This window comes from Pseudorasbora parva, chromosome 25, assembly GCF_024679245.1.
Source record: "Pseudorasbora parva isolate DD20220531a chromosome 25, ASM2467924v1, whole genome shotgun sequence".
NCBI classification, from domain to species: Eukaryota; Metazoa; Chordata; class Actinopteri; order Cypriniformes; family Gobionidae; genus Pseudorasbora; species Pseudorasbora parva.
This window is the reverse complement of record NC_090196.1, coordinates 17,379,831-17,396,563: the sequence shown is the minus strand read 5'-3', so window position 1 is coordinate 17,396,563 and position 16,733 is coordinate 17,379,831. Positions and strand designations below refer to the sequence as shown.

The 16,733-nt window shown below is 40.1% G+C and overlaps 1 protein-coding gene across 1 annotated transcript; it reads right to left on the bottom strand.

Moving 5' to 3' along the window:
- Positions 1-464: 464 nt before the first annotated feature.
- On the bottom strand, positions 465-10,462 carry slc15a5 (solute carrier family 15 member 5). The gene is made up of 9 exons (XM_067435805.1): positions 10,117-10,462; positions 9,578-9,800; positions 6,731-6,900; positions 6,181-6,401; positions 5,915-6,101; positions 2,037-2,225; positions 1,712-1,843; positions 1,487-1,595; positions 465-643 (listed from the first exon to the last, which is right to left on the bottom strand). Exons 1-9 carry the CDS (start codon positions 10,460-10,462, stop codon positions 499-501), a joined length of 1,722 nt encoding a protein of 573 aa, XP_067291906.1. The 3' UTR covers positions 465-498.
- Between the last annotated feature and the right edge of the window lie 6,271 nt (positions 10,463-16,733).

The window sequence follows — 16,733 nt, the reverse complement described above, 5'->3', positions numbered from 1 at the left end:
ATAATTTCGGCTTTCCATCCCATAATTACGTTTAACTAAAGCATTATAGCCTAGATAAACCTTATAGTAAAGCCCTCACTAACAACTTCGTTATCATCCCAGCAAACTTTTGTTTCTAAGTTGTAAAATAAAATGTTGCATTGTCAACGTCATGATAACGGTTTTTTATCTGATGTAGGCTACTATATGAAATTATGAATATATTTTCAAAACGTTGCAGAAATATAGTTTTTAACCTGTCCACATTTCGTTGTAGAAACGTAGGCTACTTATCATGGACTTCGCATAAAACTTCCATGTTTTTGTTTTGTAACATTGTTCTACCATTGTTTTAGGAGTTGTTAACATAGCAATTCATATATACAATAAAATACATTTATTTTTTAATACATTTAAATTGCATTATTTACAGCTATTGCTAGTTCCAAGCAGTTAAAATCATTCAAAATCAGTCTGTTGTGTAACGCCAGCATTACAGGGTTTGTATGTATGATGAATTCACAAGACAGTTTCCATGGACGTCAAGGTGTCCAAGCGATCCACTGTGTCATAAAAGCGTAGACAAGCCTTGTACTGCAGGAGTTTCTCCGACAGGTGACTGTGTCCCACACCGCTACTTAGCTCTACGCTCAAATCTGTGTACCTGCCCGAAAACAATAGAAAGATTCAGCTGTCAATCCTGTAAACACTTAAAGGGTTAGTTCACCCAAAAATGAAATTTATTTCATTAATGACTCACCCTAATGTCGTTTCACACCCGTAAGACCTCCGTTCATCTTCAGAACACAGTTTAAGATATTTTATATTTAGTCCGAGAGCGCAAGTGTATGCACACTATACTGTCCATGAAAAACATCATCAAAGTAGTCCATATGTGACATCAGTTAGTTCATTAGAATCTTTTGAAGCATCGAAAATACCTTTTGGTCCAAAAATTACAAAAACTACGACTTTATTCAGCATTGTCTTCTCTTCTGCATCTGTTTTCAAACCTCAAATAAAGATTCAAACGGTCATGAATCAGCGGATTGATTCATAATTCGGATCACGTGTCAAACTGCAGAAAACACGTGACATTGGCGATCCGAATCATGAATCAATACGCTGATTCATGACCGTTTGAATCTTTATTTGAGGTTTGAAAACAGATGCAGAAGAGAAGACAATGCTGAATAAAGTCGTAGTTTTTGTTATTTTTGGACCAAAATGTATTTTCGATGCTTCAAAAGATTCTAATAAACTAACTGATGTCACATATGGACTACTTTGATGATGTTTTTATTACCTTTCTGGGCTTGGACAGTATAGTGTGCATACACTTAGATACGCTCTCGGACTAAATATAAAATATCTTAAACTGTGTTCTGAAGATAAACAGAGGTCTTACGGGTGTGAAACGACATTAGGGTGAGTCATTAATGACATAAATTTCATTTTTGGGTGAACTAATCCTTTAACATTATTATATTCAAAGCTTAAACCATACCTCTGTGATATTCTCCAAAACACCAGTGTGTTTATAGTCATTAATATGGCCAGCGTAAAGAAAAACCTCTCCATGTTGCCACTGCCAAGGTTATTAGGATAGAAGTTTCCTGCATTTATAAAACACAATATTTTCATATTAAATGCAAGTTCATGCTCTAAGATGCCACACTGAATTTGAACCAAAACAGCAAGTTTAACATATTCAAGAGAGAAGTATGTTTACCTCCTGACACAAAGTAAAGGAAGTGAATGAGGAAAGCCCCTAGAAAGCAGCCACCTCCATATGAGAGGGTTAGGAAGTGCAAGGAGACGCCTCTAAGGTTGCTGGGAGTCAGACAGAAGGATATGAGAGAGCCTAAGCAAAGCAACAGGAGAGACGGTGAGTTTTGTAAATTTCATTGAACATTTTTTTGAAGATTAACCAAAGTCCTATGGATTTGGAACAACAGGATGGTAAATAAATAATAAAAAATGTTGTTTTTGGGGAACTATCCCTTTAATATTATGGATAGTTTGTATGTTTTAGAAAGTGAATTGAGAATATTTACACGCTGGTGTCACGAAGGCCTCTGCCACTCCCAGTAAAATATACTGGGGCGTAAGCTTGAAACAGGTCATAGAGGACACCTCCAGGACCTTTCCCGATAGTGTCTGCTCCACTTGTGGATGATCCTTCCTGTGGATTTCTGAGATCCCTGCCAGTAGTGCTGAGAGAGTTGCGCAAGCATGACCCATAGCTGTAGGAATATGAAAAATAAAGGCAATTATCTATAGTGTAGCGAAACACAGCTCACACAGAAGTCACTTTCAAACCAAGCAGCTTTCTTTTGGTCAGCATGGCCAATTCGAGTAACCAAATTAAAAAACACTGCGAGAGTTTTTCAGAGGAAATTTTGCATGATGCAAGTTGCAACAGTGTTTTCTTCCAATGTGACGTATATCCAAGTGAATCAGCTTTTTGAACAAGAAATAATATAATGTAGGGCGGTACTTGATTTTGTCCATTTGGAATTGATTGGATGGTTGTGGTTTGCTATTGTTCGATCTCATGTGAGTGACAGGTTGTCCTGCTCTTCCTTGCGCCAGTAAACAGGTCATGGTGTTTTGGCGACATGGTGACTTTAGGTTGACTAAGCAAATCATTAATTGTAGTTAGCAGAGGCACATTTCTAGCCTTTCATCAGTACTGAGGCACCGGTCCCCTTCAAAAAACTGCTGATATTTGTATACGTTTTTCAATAATGTTTTGGATATAAATGGATATAAATGTACCTGCAGTATAGAGTCATTCACAAGCTACACACTTAATAAGTGACATTGTTAAGAAATTTACAAGTTGTTTTTTTTCGAACAAAGAATTGTAGAAAAGTGTCACGATTCGATACATATCAGGATAAAGAACTCACAATACAATATTATTGTCATGTAACAGTCTTCCAGCCTGTTATGTGCTGCATTCTAGTTAGTTTTTATTACGCCCTTCCCTCGCTAACTTCCCTCCGTCTCGTTCACTCAGATGTGCATCATTGCTTACATTTGCATGAGTTCCCATTACTGGCAGAACTTTTGCAATGGACTGAACTGGAACGCCCTAAGCCCTTAATCACTTGGAATCCACACTGGAGTTGATTTATTATTTATTTTTTTCCTTTACGAAATTGTTTAATGCAATATTCTATATGTATATAGGTGTGTTTGGATTGTTTTAAGTGTTTAAAAAAAATAATGAAGTTGTTTGTGGTGGGGTAAATTGAACACGATATGCGGTGACATCACAATCGTGTTGCACTGTGGTATATGAAACTGCGTGAACTGTACATATGAAGTAGACTCGCTCCCTCGGTCAAAATTGAGGGAACAAAGGGTTTGTCCATATAAACTTCCCTTGTCCACTTCACAAAGTGGAATGCACTTCAAAATGGCGGCGGGGATTCCCCTGAGGGGAAGCGCTTAGGGAAGTTTGCAAGTCCCTTTCTAATAGTGGAGTGGAACACAGCACAGATCTCTGAAAGGCTGCAATTTCATTCCTGACACGTAGGGGGCGATCTAGTGATGCTGGGGTTAGATAAAGTTAATTGACCAGTAGAGGAAGAATGCGTTGTGGCTTCCTTTCAGGTAGCATGCCAACATGACTGGCTGGCTGTTTTTACAAAAGTCCTTGTTGGGAAACATTTATTTTCATGCTCAACTGTAAGTAACTTTTATTTTCTGTTAATTGCTGAAGAAATGTGTGTTGCAGCGAATTTATTTGTAAAAGGCTGAACTGTAATTTCTTTTATTTGATTGAATTCAGATAATTAACTGAAAATGTTTTGTATGTTTGTAGAAGTAGCCTACTTTTTTGTTCTCTATATGCTTAATGCATATTTATGTCAGTATCGTGGATCTGGATAGGATTGTTACCACATATTATGGCTATGGTCTAAAGAGTCTGTTCAGAGGAACTCTTTAGTGGAAATCAGCAAAATCCGGAGGAACTTATAAGGTTGTTCATGGATTGCTTTTTTTTTTAGTGGATATCATTGTCATCGACAGGGCAACTCTGGACATCATAGATAAGACATTCTCTGACTCTTTAAATCTTGGCCCCTTGCCTTACCCAATAGGAAAACCTCTGTAGTCTGAGATATGCGTATGGCATGTTTATTGGTGCTGTTTGTCTGGGGTGCAGAATTAATGTTTTTTTTAAAGATGATTTTGGTTTGGGGTTATTATAAAAACAAAAAAGAGTTTTAAATATGTGTTAATGTTTATGACCCTTCCTAAAATCTGATGTATAACCAGCATTTGTTCAAAGTAGCTCCCGACTCCCAAGACATATGGTAAAAGGTTAACAAAAAACGGCGGACGTCCTGCTGTTGCTTCTTCTCCTGTTTAAATTATTTCAGCCTCCGGATCTGATTCTGGATCATATATGTATTAGTTGAATCTGATTGATAGGCATGGTTTATTAGGGTAACGTTTTCCACGCTTGAGGATGTCAGCTTTCAGACGCTCTCATGCACTAGCTGCACGCGCTCGTCATTCTTTAGCTCCGCCCACACGATATGCCTCCAGCCGCTCGTTTTTTTCAGAAAGACTCAGTACAGCCTATCTTTCTTTTATAAATATAATAAAACTAAAGACTTTTCGAAGATAGGAAGGATGCAAATCATGCAATACTATAAGATTGATATGAGATTAACTGAAACTCAGTGTTTCACCCCCCCCCCCTTAATGTAGGCTACAGTGTGACATTAAAAGACCAAACTTAGTAAACATTAAAAACATTAGTAAACATTAGTTTATATTCCTCTCAATTCTAAATTAGTTATTCAATAACTCCTACGGTGGCCGTCAACTCCTACGGTGGTTGATTTAGTCCAAGATTAACATGGCAATCCCCCTCTTCACATTCGACACGGTGCCATCGAGTGCTAAAACGCGAAAAGCGAAGCTTGAATTTACGGGTATGTCCCTCTTTGGCAAATGTACTTTCAAGATGGAGGAGCAACATGGTGACCAGCATTCGAACCCCTCACCCGTATGTATTTTCAATAGCATATTATAAACTTACGAGAATTACTTTACTACTTGAAAGAAGTAAATATACATTAATAAGCACATATATTTTTGAAAGAACTAAGTGTTTTTAGCTAAGAATAAACTAAAAAAAGTTACACAGTGCAGCTTTAAGTGGTTCAGAATGTCCCTAGCCACAGACATTTTTTATATCAATGTTCTTTGCGTTAAGAATTTGCTGGGCAATCTAAATCTGTGGTTTGTCTCATTTGCAAACAAATTGTTGCTTTAAAAATCTAATGTGAATACAGATTACAAAGCGTTCACCAAAACCATGTGTTTTGTATTGATTTACCATCTAACAAAGTTATCATAGTTGGTTAAATAAAGTTGGTGTGCCGCCTACAGGCTTTTTGGGTGAAGTGTAGTTTGGTAAACAACATAAATAGCCATAATTACATTACCCTTTTTGACAGAATTATCATGATTAATAATCATGATTATGATTTTGAGCAAAATAATCATGATTATCATTTTAAGTTATCGTGTAGCCCTACCAACCACTAATAGGATAATCGTGTTTGTCGGCTGTCAGTGGTCATAATGTTATGCCTGATTGGTGTATTATGACACAATATATTGTTAAACCTCTAGAACTGTTTCAATCCAAAAGTATTGCAAACAATTTCAGAGCTTTTTTAAACCTGTTTGGCCAATTAGATCAAGAGTGATTCATTCATGAACATGAGATCGCTAATTCTGATTCCAAACAGCTGAGAAAACGCATTACTGCTGAGTTCTCAAAGAAAATGATTCTCAGGCCAGTATGCAGCTATCTTCATTGATGCATGAAGATGTATCTTTTACTGGAGCTCGTACCCCAGTAAAAAGGGTGTAGCATACTCCTGGTAGTTAGGATGCTCACTTATAAATGTGGCTGGGGAGGGCAGTATTTTCTTTGGAGACTGGTAGCAGGTGTGCACGAGCTCCAGCAGTGGTGCTAAGATCAACACCGGCAGAATACTGATGACTTTCATCACTGCTACAGGCAGGAGAAAGCCGTTGAGTTTTAAGTTGGAATGCATCGTCTGCAGATAATAACCAGATGGAATCTGTGAAAAGAATTGTAATAGAGATATTAGAAAGGCATGTATACAGCTAAGCATTGATCTGAGTTTGCTACACACTCACCTGGGTGATGCAAGCTCGATACAAAAGCTGAAGTCCAAAGAGAGGGAAAAGTTTGACTAGGATCTTAACGTTTTCTACACTGGTCTCACTGTAGCAACCCCCATTGTTTTCCTTGGCACGGTCTAGCCAGTTGGCAACATCTCCGCTCAAATGGCGGTAATGAAGACAGCACATTTTAAGAGAGTTCAGGAACACCCCCAGTGTAGTAAGCAAGGAACTGCCTGTTATTTCACAGAACACAATTACAAGTTGTTAAGAAACAAGAATCAGAACACATGATCAATTGTTCTAGGAAATGATCACGCATAAACAACAAATTAATCAATTAATATTTGTATAAATATTTTACAGTATTACTGTTTTTACTGTATTTTTGATCAAATAAATGCAAACTTGAGGAGTACAAGACAATTGTATTGTTTAAATATAGATATGGTATATATCATATACATGTATATGTATATGGTATATACATAATATGGTATTTAAAGAATACCAACTCCTTTACTATTAAAAAGAGTGTATATGCATTATGAAGTGTGTTAACTACCTTTTTTTGGACGGAAGGTGAGCTTGTTGCGCACCATGTGTATGGCGATGAGGGCGAGGAGAACAGAGGTGAAAGGGATGAGAAAACACAGGTTTTTGGCAACTGACTGCTGAATGTAGGCTATCCCCAAAAAAACAACTGTTGAATTCAGGTTGACCAGCCAGTAAAACCTGTGGGATGTAGACAGCGGCCGTTTTTGAGTCTATTGTACGTCTTAAGGGTGCACTCAGTAATTTCGTCTTTCACAAAAAGAAATGGATAGTAATTTTTAAAATAGTTTTAAAAGTTAATATTGACCTAAACCTAACTGACCACACAGCAACCATTATTTTAGAATGCATCACATTATTATTATTATTATTATTATTATTATTATATACCTTTATAATGATCATATTAGCTGCCGCTTGCACCAAAATACAGTCATATCATATCAGGATTTACAACATGTCAACTGTATCCACTTTTCCTGAAATACATGAAACTCAGTGGCTGCTGAAGTGGAAGAATAGAGTAAATTTTATAGTTGCCTTCACAATTTGTATCTGATTTATGTAGTATAATGTGCTGAAAATTCGAATCACACTGCTGTGATGTGTCAGTATGTGTCAAAGGGTTAAACACTTTAATCATGACAGTAGACTAATACCATAGACTAATGCATAGGGGGTCGACTAATGGTGGCTGCCATTTTGAGATCACATGACCAGCTGAATGCTACATTTGTTTACAAAATGAATAAACCATGGCGAGTGTCAGCAGTGGCGCCTGCAGCTGTACGCACTGTGTATACCATGAGAGGGTGCTGCCGGTTTTATTTTTTACACATTTTTTTAATTGGTTATTTGTGTAGGTACACTCATTGCATATTGAGAAAGAGAGAAAAATAATAAATAAACGTTTGTGTTGTAAAGTCACGTGTGTAGCCTATGTGTGTGGCATTTTCTTTTCTTCCACACACTAAAAATGACATTACAAATAGCCTATTTACTTTACTATTGTTGTAGCTAATAATTTTTTTTAAAGGTGTTAACTACTAAATGTAGTTATTATTGTTTTTTTTTATTATCTAATTTATGTTGCTTATGAAAAGTGAACAGCATGATTAAGATGGACTACGTTATAAGATGTACAATTAGGGATGCACCGATACCACTTTTTTGGAAAACGAGTACAAGTACGAGTACTTGGATTTCAGTACTCGCCGATACCGATACAGAGTACTTAAAAAAAAGCATGATTTAAATTTACAGGTAACGGCTTTACTTTAAAAACAAGGGACTAGTTTGGAATCAAGAACATTTATTTAAAATGAAAAGCATGTTGTATGCAACATATTACAGAATAAATAATTATTTTTAAAAAATTAAACAGTGACAGTGCAACTCAAGTATTTTTTTCATAAAAGTATATAAATTCTGCGGAATTGTTTCGCATGTAATATGGCTTGTTGCAGCGTGAAACTCTCGTCTATCCACTGGGAGGTTGGGCTAATTAGTGACACGGGGTTACTCGATGATTGCCTGTGTTATTTTCACAGCACGTGGATTGTCTCTGGACATTTTCTCTCGTCTTGCAAGAGTTTGCTGATGTGTGGGTTGTGTTGGTTTAGAAGCGTGGGTAAACTCTTTGTACTCATTACTTTGTACTAAATACACTACCTTTTGAGCCTCCTCTGGACAATTTCGCTGAGCACAATTTGCAGTCCGCCTTTGTTTTGTCGTATTCATGCACTTTGAAATAGTTCCACACTGCTAACGTATCTCGTCTTGTCTTCTCCCCGCTCTGAGCTGTAGCCGGGCCTGGGGGCGGGCACTCGGCACCTGTGATTAACCCCTTACACGCCGCTCAAGTATAGACATTTCTCAGACCATGGTATCGTCCCCGGTATCGGGGGACTTTAAACGAGTACGAGTACTTTCGAAAATGTGGTATCGAGGCCGATACCAGATACCGGTATCGGTATCGGTGCATCCCTACGTACAATATGTCAGAAGACATGGTGGGTCAGACATGATTTCAACCACTTCATTAAATTGTTTTGTTGAAAGCCTCTCTTTAAAGTGAATTTTGTTTTGTATAAATTGTATCTTCATTTTAATCAATGTTTCATCAGCCAATTGCCTGATTTTAATAAAGAAGAAGCAAATATAGTAGAGAATAGCCTTTAATCATGACATGGAGGTGCCGGTGCGATCACTGTGAACTGGAGACTCTCATAAATGAACCGAAACTCAGCGGAGAAGCTGCTTGCCTAAGACAAGATTGAAATGTCTTTCTTTTTTTAACGAAACAATTAAAAACAAATAGACTACTATATGCTCTGATTATTATAAACAATTAATCTCTCCTTGCTATTTTGACATTCATAATCATTACTTTTGCAGGTTCTTTGTGGCAAGTTTTATGCATGCGTTTGAGTGCAGAATATATTACGGGAACGTTCATTATTCAGAATTCTCTTCAGTAAATATTTAAGTATTAATTCATAAATGTGTGGTTAGTCGACTAATGGCTTAAATGAACAACCAGTAGTTAACTAGTAAAACTTAAGTTGCCCTACTTTTTTCACATATTTTCGAACCAGCACATCACAAACGGCATTTGAGCAAGCGGTGATGAGCCAAATGAGCTCACATGCTCTGCTGCTCAGTGACTCCAGTAACGGAAAAAAAGAAAAGTTCTGTGCATACCCTGAGATAAAATCCTGCAGGCGCCCCTGAATGTCAGGTCAGTATAAGTACAAGATGACTGCCTTTTCTACCAGCACAAAGAAGACAAAGACTATTGACAAGAACAGCAAATTCTGTGTCCAGATTACACAATAATAAAAACTTGGCATCTTACCAGTTGAAGAAGGACAAAAGCTGGTGTCGATCACATCCTTGAAGGTCATAGGCTGCCATTGGGCAGAGGATGGCACGGATGCCACCGATGCCAAGGGCCACAGCGACAAGCCCCGTGTAGAATAATATGTGTTGCTCGTGAGGCTCAAGTTGATGCACAATATTATGTGTGTTTATATAGAAATCCTCAAAAGGGAATGCGACGACAGGAAGCAAGGCGGTTCCTATAAAATCGACCAAAAACACACTTCAGATTGGTTCGTATCACTTCTTCAAAAGGAATTAAACCAAAATCAAAGTATTAAAATGCCATAAAATGATCCCATGAACACCTAAATGAAGCATCTGACAGAACCCTTGAAGGTTCAATAATGTACCATTTCTTCTAAAAGTGCTGAGGTCGGTTATGCAGTTTTCGTGGACAGACCATTTTACATTCCTTGCTAGACTAGATCTAAACTAGTCTAGACCAGCATGGAAATGGGCTAAATTGGTCAAGCATGGTTTGTTAAAAAGCAATACGCAATGGCGACCACTAACCGAGGAAATGAAGGAGTGCGCAAAAACACAGTACTGTTGTCCTTCCCAAACACGTCTCAGCAAACCATCCCACAAGAACAGGTGTAAGTATGCTGGCTCCCACAAAGCATGTGTTCAGCATGGCTGCTTGGTAACTGCTGTATCCCAGCTTGATGGTGCAGAAAAGGATCATATTGCAAACAATCCCAAAGAAGGTGAACCTCTCAAAAAGCTCCACGAAAAGTACACAAACAATCACCTGCAGCTTCTTGCGTGGCTTGCTGACCGTCCCGCCGGGATATCGAGACGTGCAGATCCCATGAGGGAGGTGGCCATCGCGTCTATCAAAAGCATCTACCGGTGGCATGCTGCTTCTAAAGATCTTCCTGTGGAAGTGAGCTTAAGACAATACTTGTGCCCTGTCTCCATTACTAGAGAGCAGACAGGCAATTTCTCACCAACTTGTGAAATCTTGTGGATGCCTACACTCACGTTGTGTCTCCTGACTGAGGTTTCTGGGTAAGGTTCATGGACTGCTTCTCCTCACTAATGTATTGAACTTCTCAGTATTTTGTGTTTGATCGGCCTCCGGTAGAATCTCATTAGATGATGCAAGTGATTTCATAGGTGTGAGACATACTTTTGTAGTGAATGTCTTCAGAGAATCAGGGAAGAACTATGCTTTCTATGTAGAGAAAAACAAGTTTAACTGCTTTAATTTTTCCGATGCAATGAAATTGCCATCAAATATATTAGTTTATATTAGTTTTGCAAAGAGTTGAAGAGTTATTTTATCAGGCAGTTATCAGGTGTTTGCTGCATGATAGTGTGACCGGCTGCCCCTGGGAGGCCTGTAGAGCCGGGCCTAAATTTTTTTATGCTTGTTTATTTATTTCAATGGTGTGAAGTTGACAAACCTAATGATATGTCTCTCAAAATCATTTCACAAGCATGTATCAATGTGGTGCTAGCAAATTAAAGATAATTAAACTTCTAAGGAAACGAAGTGCCCCTATATAACACCCCACTGTGAAAGGTGGCCTGGAGGCAGGGCTAAGTTAGTCACATGTGAAATATGAAATCCCTGTCCCATCTTGCTGTCTGTCTTTTGAAGTAATGCAGAGAAAGTTTTGTTTTCTCCAGTTTGATATTGAATTTGTTCATTTAAATCAAGAGAAAATATTTATATATTCATACATTTATTTTCTCCAGTTTCAAGTTTGATGTTTAATTTATTCACTTGAATCAAAAGAAAAAATAATGTATCCACCCATCCGTTTATCTGTCCATCCGTCCATCCAATGTTGAATTAGTTTATTTGAATCAAGACAAAATATTTACTCATTAATTTAATTTCTCCAATTTCATGTTGAATTTACAAATTTAACTCAAGAGATCAAATATAAATGATTTAAATAAAAAAAATTCTTTATTTTTCCAGTTTGATGTTGAATTTTTTCATTCAAAATTCGAATCGAGAAAATATCCTTCCATCTGTCTGTCTGTCCGTCCATGCATCCATGAATTGGTTTATTTCAGAAAAGAAAATATGTATCTACTTTTATGTTGAATTGGTTAATTTGAATCAAAAGAGAAAATATTTATTTATTTTTGCCTGTTGTTGCATGGGTTAATTCAAATAAAACTTTTATTTATTATTTAATTACGCTGAATTGGTTAGTTCAAAGAGGGTGAAAAAGAAATGAATAAAAATGGGTTAATTTGAATAAAAATTAAGTAAATAAAATATAATACATTATTTATTTAGTTCAGTTTGATATTAAATGTAGTAATTTGATGAAAATAATAAATATATATAAAATTAATATTTCTTTATTTTCTATATATAATTAATATATTTTCAGATTTATTTATTTTCTCCAATTGCTTAATTTGAATCTATTTAAATTATATCTTTGTCATAATTTCAGCATTTATTTTTAAATGTGGTTGCCAATGCATTCAATTCTTTGGAAAGTCTCTTTGTATCTGTGGCCTGTGGCCATATAGCATCACATACTCTCTGTTCTGGATGGCTACGGTGTGCTGGGCTTGAATATTTCTGCCTGAGCTCACCAATTATATGAGTGGAGAAAAGACCACACTAGTGGCGCTGACTGGGCGTGAATGAGACTCAAAGCTAGCAGAGCTATGCTGAAAAGAGAAAGGAAACCGGTAAGCAGAGAGAATACAGACTCTGTGTGGTGCATCGGTGAATGAGGCCACAGTTTGGTTGCCATGGATCCAAACCTGAGTTTTGTGGTTAACCATATAGGCTACATATAAACAAAAACAAAATTAACTTTCAAAGAGACTTTTTTTCTGTCCTGTTCACATTTTTATTATTTTTATGACATGACTTGATGTGCATTCTTGTTTGTTTGATTATAATATGGTCATAAATATGCACTGTATATACCATGGAGGCATTTTTGCTGTTTTTATTCATTCATTGAAATATCTTCAGTGCATCTAACTTGTATTTTGTAATAGAGGAATTATTCCTCTAGAGGGCACTGTTTAAGTTGGCAAGACAATGCAAACAATTAGAGACTCTGATTTGTTCATTTCATATCGCTATAATGGTAAAAGCTTTAATGTTTAGTTAAATGTCTAGTACTCTCATTTGTGTTATCATTACTGTGACTTATTATATAAAGTGTCTTTTATGTAAATGCATTTTTCTTGGTATAGATTTAGAAAAGCTGTATGCAGAACTAAATGTTCTATTCAATAGAGAGAAAGTATCCCAGGTTATAAAGTTTTTAACACTTTAACACTTTTTTTTATGGAATAAAATTTGGCCACTCCGGGTCTTATTCAGATAGAATAAGATTGAAAAAAAAAACCTGCTTTGCAAAACAGTCAAGTGTCAAACGCTAAGACGTCGCTTGTTCTAGTCTGACCTGTAGGTTACAGGTCAAACATTTTGATTCACTTCATTCACACAACACAGCTTTAAATGACATGCGTAAGTTCCCTGCATTCTCTTTCACACACTCTCTCAAGAGCTTTTCTGCTTGTAAATACGACTCAAACTAAAGAGTGGCTTTCCTTGAAACTGCATGCATTTTTTCGTCTTTATTTCTATACATAAGGAAACAGAGATCTCTTCTCTATGGTGGAATAGCAGTGAAAGGATGGAGGGCTCTAATTAGCAAGGTGGCTTTTGATTCGTGCCACAGAATGGCTGGTGCAAATGCACAGGGCAAGAAGATTAGGCGGTTTGCTAGGTGACGTATGCCCAGACACTTTTTTTCTCCTACTGGAAGCCTGGTCATTGAGACTGAGGAGCCTTGGGGTGTTAAGCTGCTGGGGTGCCAAAGGGAGTGTTGTATAGGGTGACAATAGGGATCCCTGGGCCCAGACAGAGGATGTGATAGGGGAGCTAATGCATCCTCTTGGAGAAGGCTCTGGGTGCAAAAGGAGAAGTGAGGGAAGCCAATTCTTGTCTATTTAAAATGTGCAGCACTCAACATCAGTGCATACTGGGATTTATTTATAGGTAGTAATTATAAAAATGTGGCAAAATTAGGAATGTTATGTTGCATTTTTATATGCTTATAAGTAGTATTTGCTCTTTTACTGACTGTTTATTTTTGTGGATTGATATGCCATTCTCTATATAGGGAATAGTGAATGAATAAACAAATGGGCGATTTTGGATACAGCAAAGCATTGCAAAAAATGTAGTTTCCAAAAAATGGAATAAAATGACATCACACCACACCAGTGTGTTCTTTGATTCAGCTGGAAATACATTGTGGCCTTAAATTCAAAATGAAACGGAAGTTGCGATGATCTGTTCTTCCCTATTGTGAAGTATATGTTGTGAAATTGCTTCTTGAACAATATAAATGTATGTTGGGACTTGATTTTGTCCATTGAGAATTGATTGGGTGGTTGTGGTTCGCTATTGGTGCGATGTCGTGAGTGACAGGTTGTCCCGCCCTCTCGCCAGTAAACACGAGTTCCCTTTCGAGAGAGGTTCCTCGTATTGCGGGAAAAACTCCTTTTCTCGAGAATATAAAGCAAAACTTTATTAATAAAGGTATCCATTTAAAGCGCAGTGCAGCTGCACGGCCATAGCCCAGCGCGAGGAGCGCTCTGATTGGCCGGGCCGCGGCAACTGCAGGAACCTATGGTGAGGAGGCTGAGAGGAACGAACCAAAGGTGTTTATATTTTCATACAGGAGGCTATATAAGATCCTGATTCACCATAGGTGTCAGATTTTATCTCCTTCAGCAACACATTCGCTGACCTCCGGAAGAAGCACCGCCGTCGAACAAGCACCAGCAGAACCTCCAGCTGAGGACGTCGGATTCCCTCGATCTCCGCCTTCTCTGCCGTTCCAGCTACGTCATCCGGCGCCTATATCCTTTATTCTTCTTTCTTTCTAAAAGAGCGCGAGGCGTTGATAAAAATGCCTCGCACTTCCTGCGGCTCATGCAGAGCTCCTCTCCTCGGCGGCGAACGTCACGCTATAAGTGACATGCCTTGGACGGGACCACGTGCAGATCGCGCTTTCCAGGAGCGGCTGCCCCGAGTGCGACGTGATGCCGCTGCAGACCCTTCGGGCTCGCCTCGCCACCTTCGACCAGGTCCCTCCTCCTGCCGCGACCAGAGGCTGCCAGAGCGACCGGGCGACTGCACGCCGGATGATTCCCCGCGTGCCTCATCCTCGCCAGTCACCTTCACTCAGGAGGAGCAGCGCCCCTCCCTTGCAGCGGCCTGTTCGGTTTCCTTCGGTGGCCCGTCGCCAGAGGAAGACGAGGACAGCCTCTCTACAGCAGCTTCTGGTAGCGAGTGGTCAGTTTTTGTCTCGACGCAGACCGCCACGAGCTCCAAAACCAACGCAGACGAGGAACTTATCCACGTGCTCTTTAAGGTGCGGTCCCAAGTGGTCCCAGCCCGAAGAGCCAGCACGCCGCAGACTGGACAGTGGTACCTCGAAAGCCACCAAACAAGCCTACTAAGTCTTGGAAGTCGCCCTTCCGCGGCTCTTCCCGCCATGGCTGTCCTTCAGGTGTTCCAGGCCAGACTTCTCCGCTCTCTGGACGAGTCTGTCCCCAACTCCGAAGCTTTGAAGGACCTTCGACGGACTTGGCCCTTCATGCTACTAAGGCCACCGTGCAAGCCATTGGAAAGAATATGGCTAACCTGATGGTCTTAGAGAGGCACCTTTGGCTGAACTTGACCGAGATGAAGGACGCGGATAAAGCCTCCTTCCTGGACGCCTCCATTTCTACTACCGGTCTCTTCGGTCCGTCAGTCGTGGGTTTCGCGGAGCGTTTCACCGAAGCGCAAAAGGCTTCTCAGACTATGAGGCACTTCCTACCCAAGCGCTCCAGCTCTTCTTCAGGCCGGGGGCGCCCTCAAGGTAGAGCTCCGCCCTCTCAACCCGCTAAGCTGGCTGTGGCATCTTCTCGGCCTCGCTCCACTTCTGGAACACGCCAACGCTCCCGCTCCATGAACCGCAGCAGGCAGCCTGAACGCCGGGGACCTTGACCCAAGCTTGTGTGCCCTAGCCGCAAGGAGAAAGAGGAGATGGTTAGGTCTCGCCTCGGCCGGACCCCCATCTCTTCCTCCCGGTCTCCCAGTTCCCTGCACCCAGGTGACTGCCGACCTCAATTTCGCAGCCAACGAGCCCGTTGTCAAACGCACTCGCCTGCACACAAACGCCGTTATCACGGCGACCCAAATAAATCTCAAAAAGAGCTTTTTCTCTGTAGTAAATGTGCCCACTTCTCAGTCTGCACTTCTACACTCATATACTCCTCTCGCCCATGCTATAAATGTCCTGGCGCCCACTCCACAGTGCACGTCGCCACACACAAGCATTACCCCCTCTATGTCACAAACACAAAATGGCAGCGCTACCGAGTTCCCTCTAGTAGGCAACCCTTGTTCGCGCCAGCTCCAACCAGTATCGCTTCGGGCTCAGGCCTGGCAGGCCATTCCCGGTGTATCAAATTGGGTTGTGAACATAGTAAAAAGGGGCTACTCGCTACAGTTCGCTCGCAGGCCCCCGCGCTTTCGCGCTGTGGTCGAGACCTCGGTGAAGAGCAGCGTCGGTCAAGTGCTTCGCACCGAGATTTCGAAATTGTTAGAGAAGAGCCCGTTCCCCATCCCTAAGCAAGTCGGGCTTCTACAGCTGATACTTTCTCGTTCCGAAGAAGGACGGAGAGCTCCGGCCCATCCTAGATCTAAGGCATTTGAACAAAGCTCTGTCTCGCTCTTTCAAAATGCTGACGGTGAAACAGATCCTCGTGCACATTCGCCCCAGGGACTGGTTTTTCACAATAGATCTCGTGTCCCGCCTTATGCATGGAAATGGGGCCGTCTTCCCGTCAAAGTGAACCACAGCTGTATCAGGGTGGTATCGGAGGGGTGTGCTTATGGGCACGGTTACGAAGTTGAAAGTGGTCTTGACAGATGCCTCCACTCGAGGGTGGGGCGCCCTACACGAGGGCGAGCCGATCTCTGGCCTGTGGACAGAACCAGAGAAACGGGTGCACATAAACTGTATAGAGATGAAAGCGGTCGCCTTATTGCTGAGAACTTTCCTCCCACACATAAAGAGCCAACACGTCTTGGTCCGTACAGACATGTCGGTGGTAGCGTATATAAATCCCAG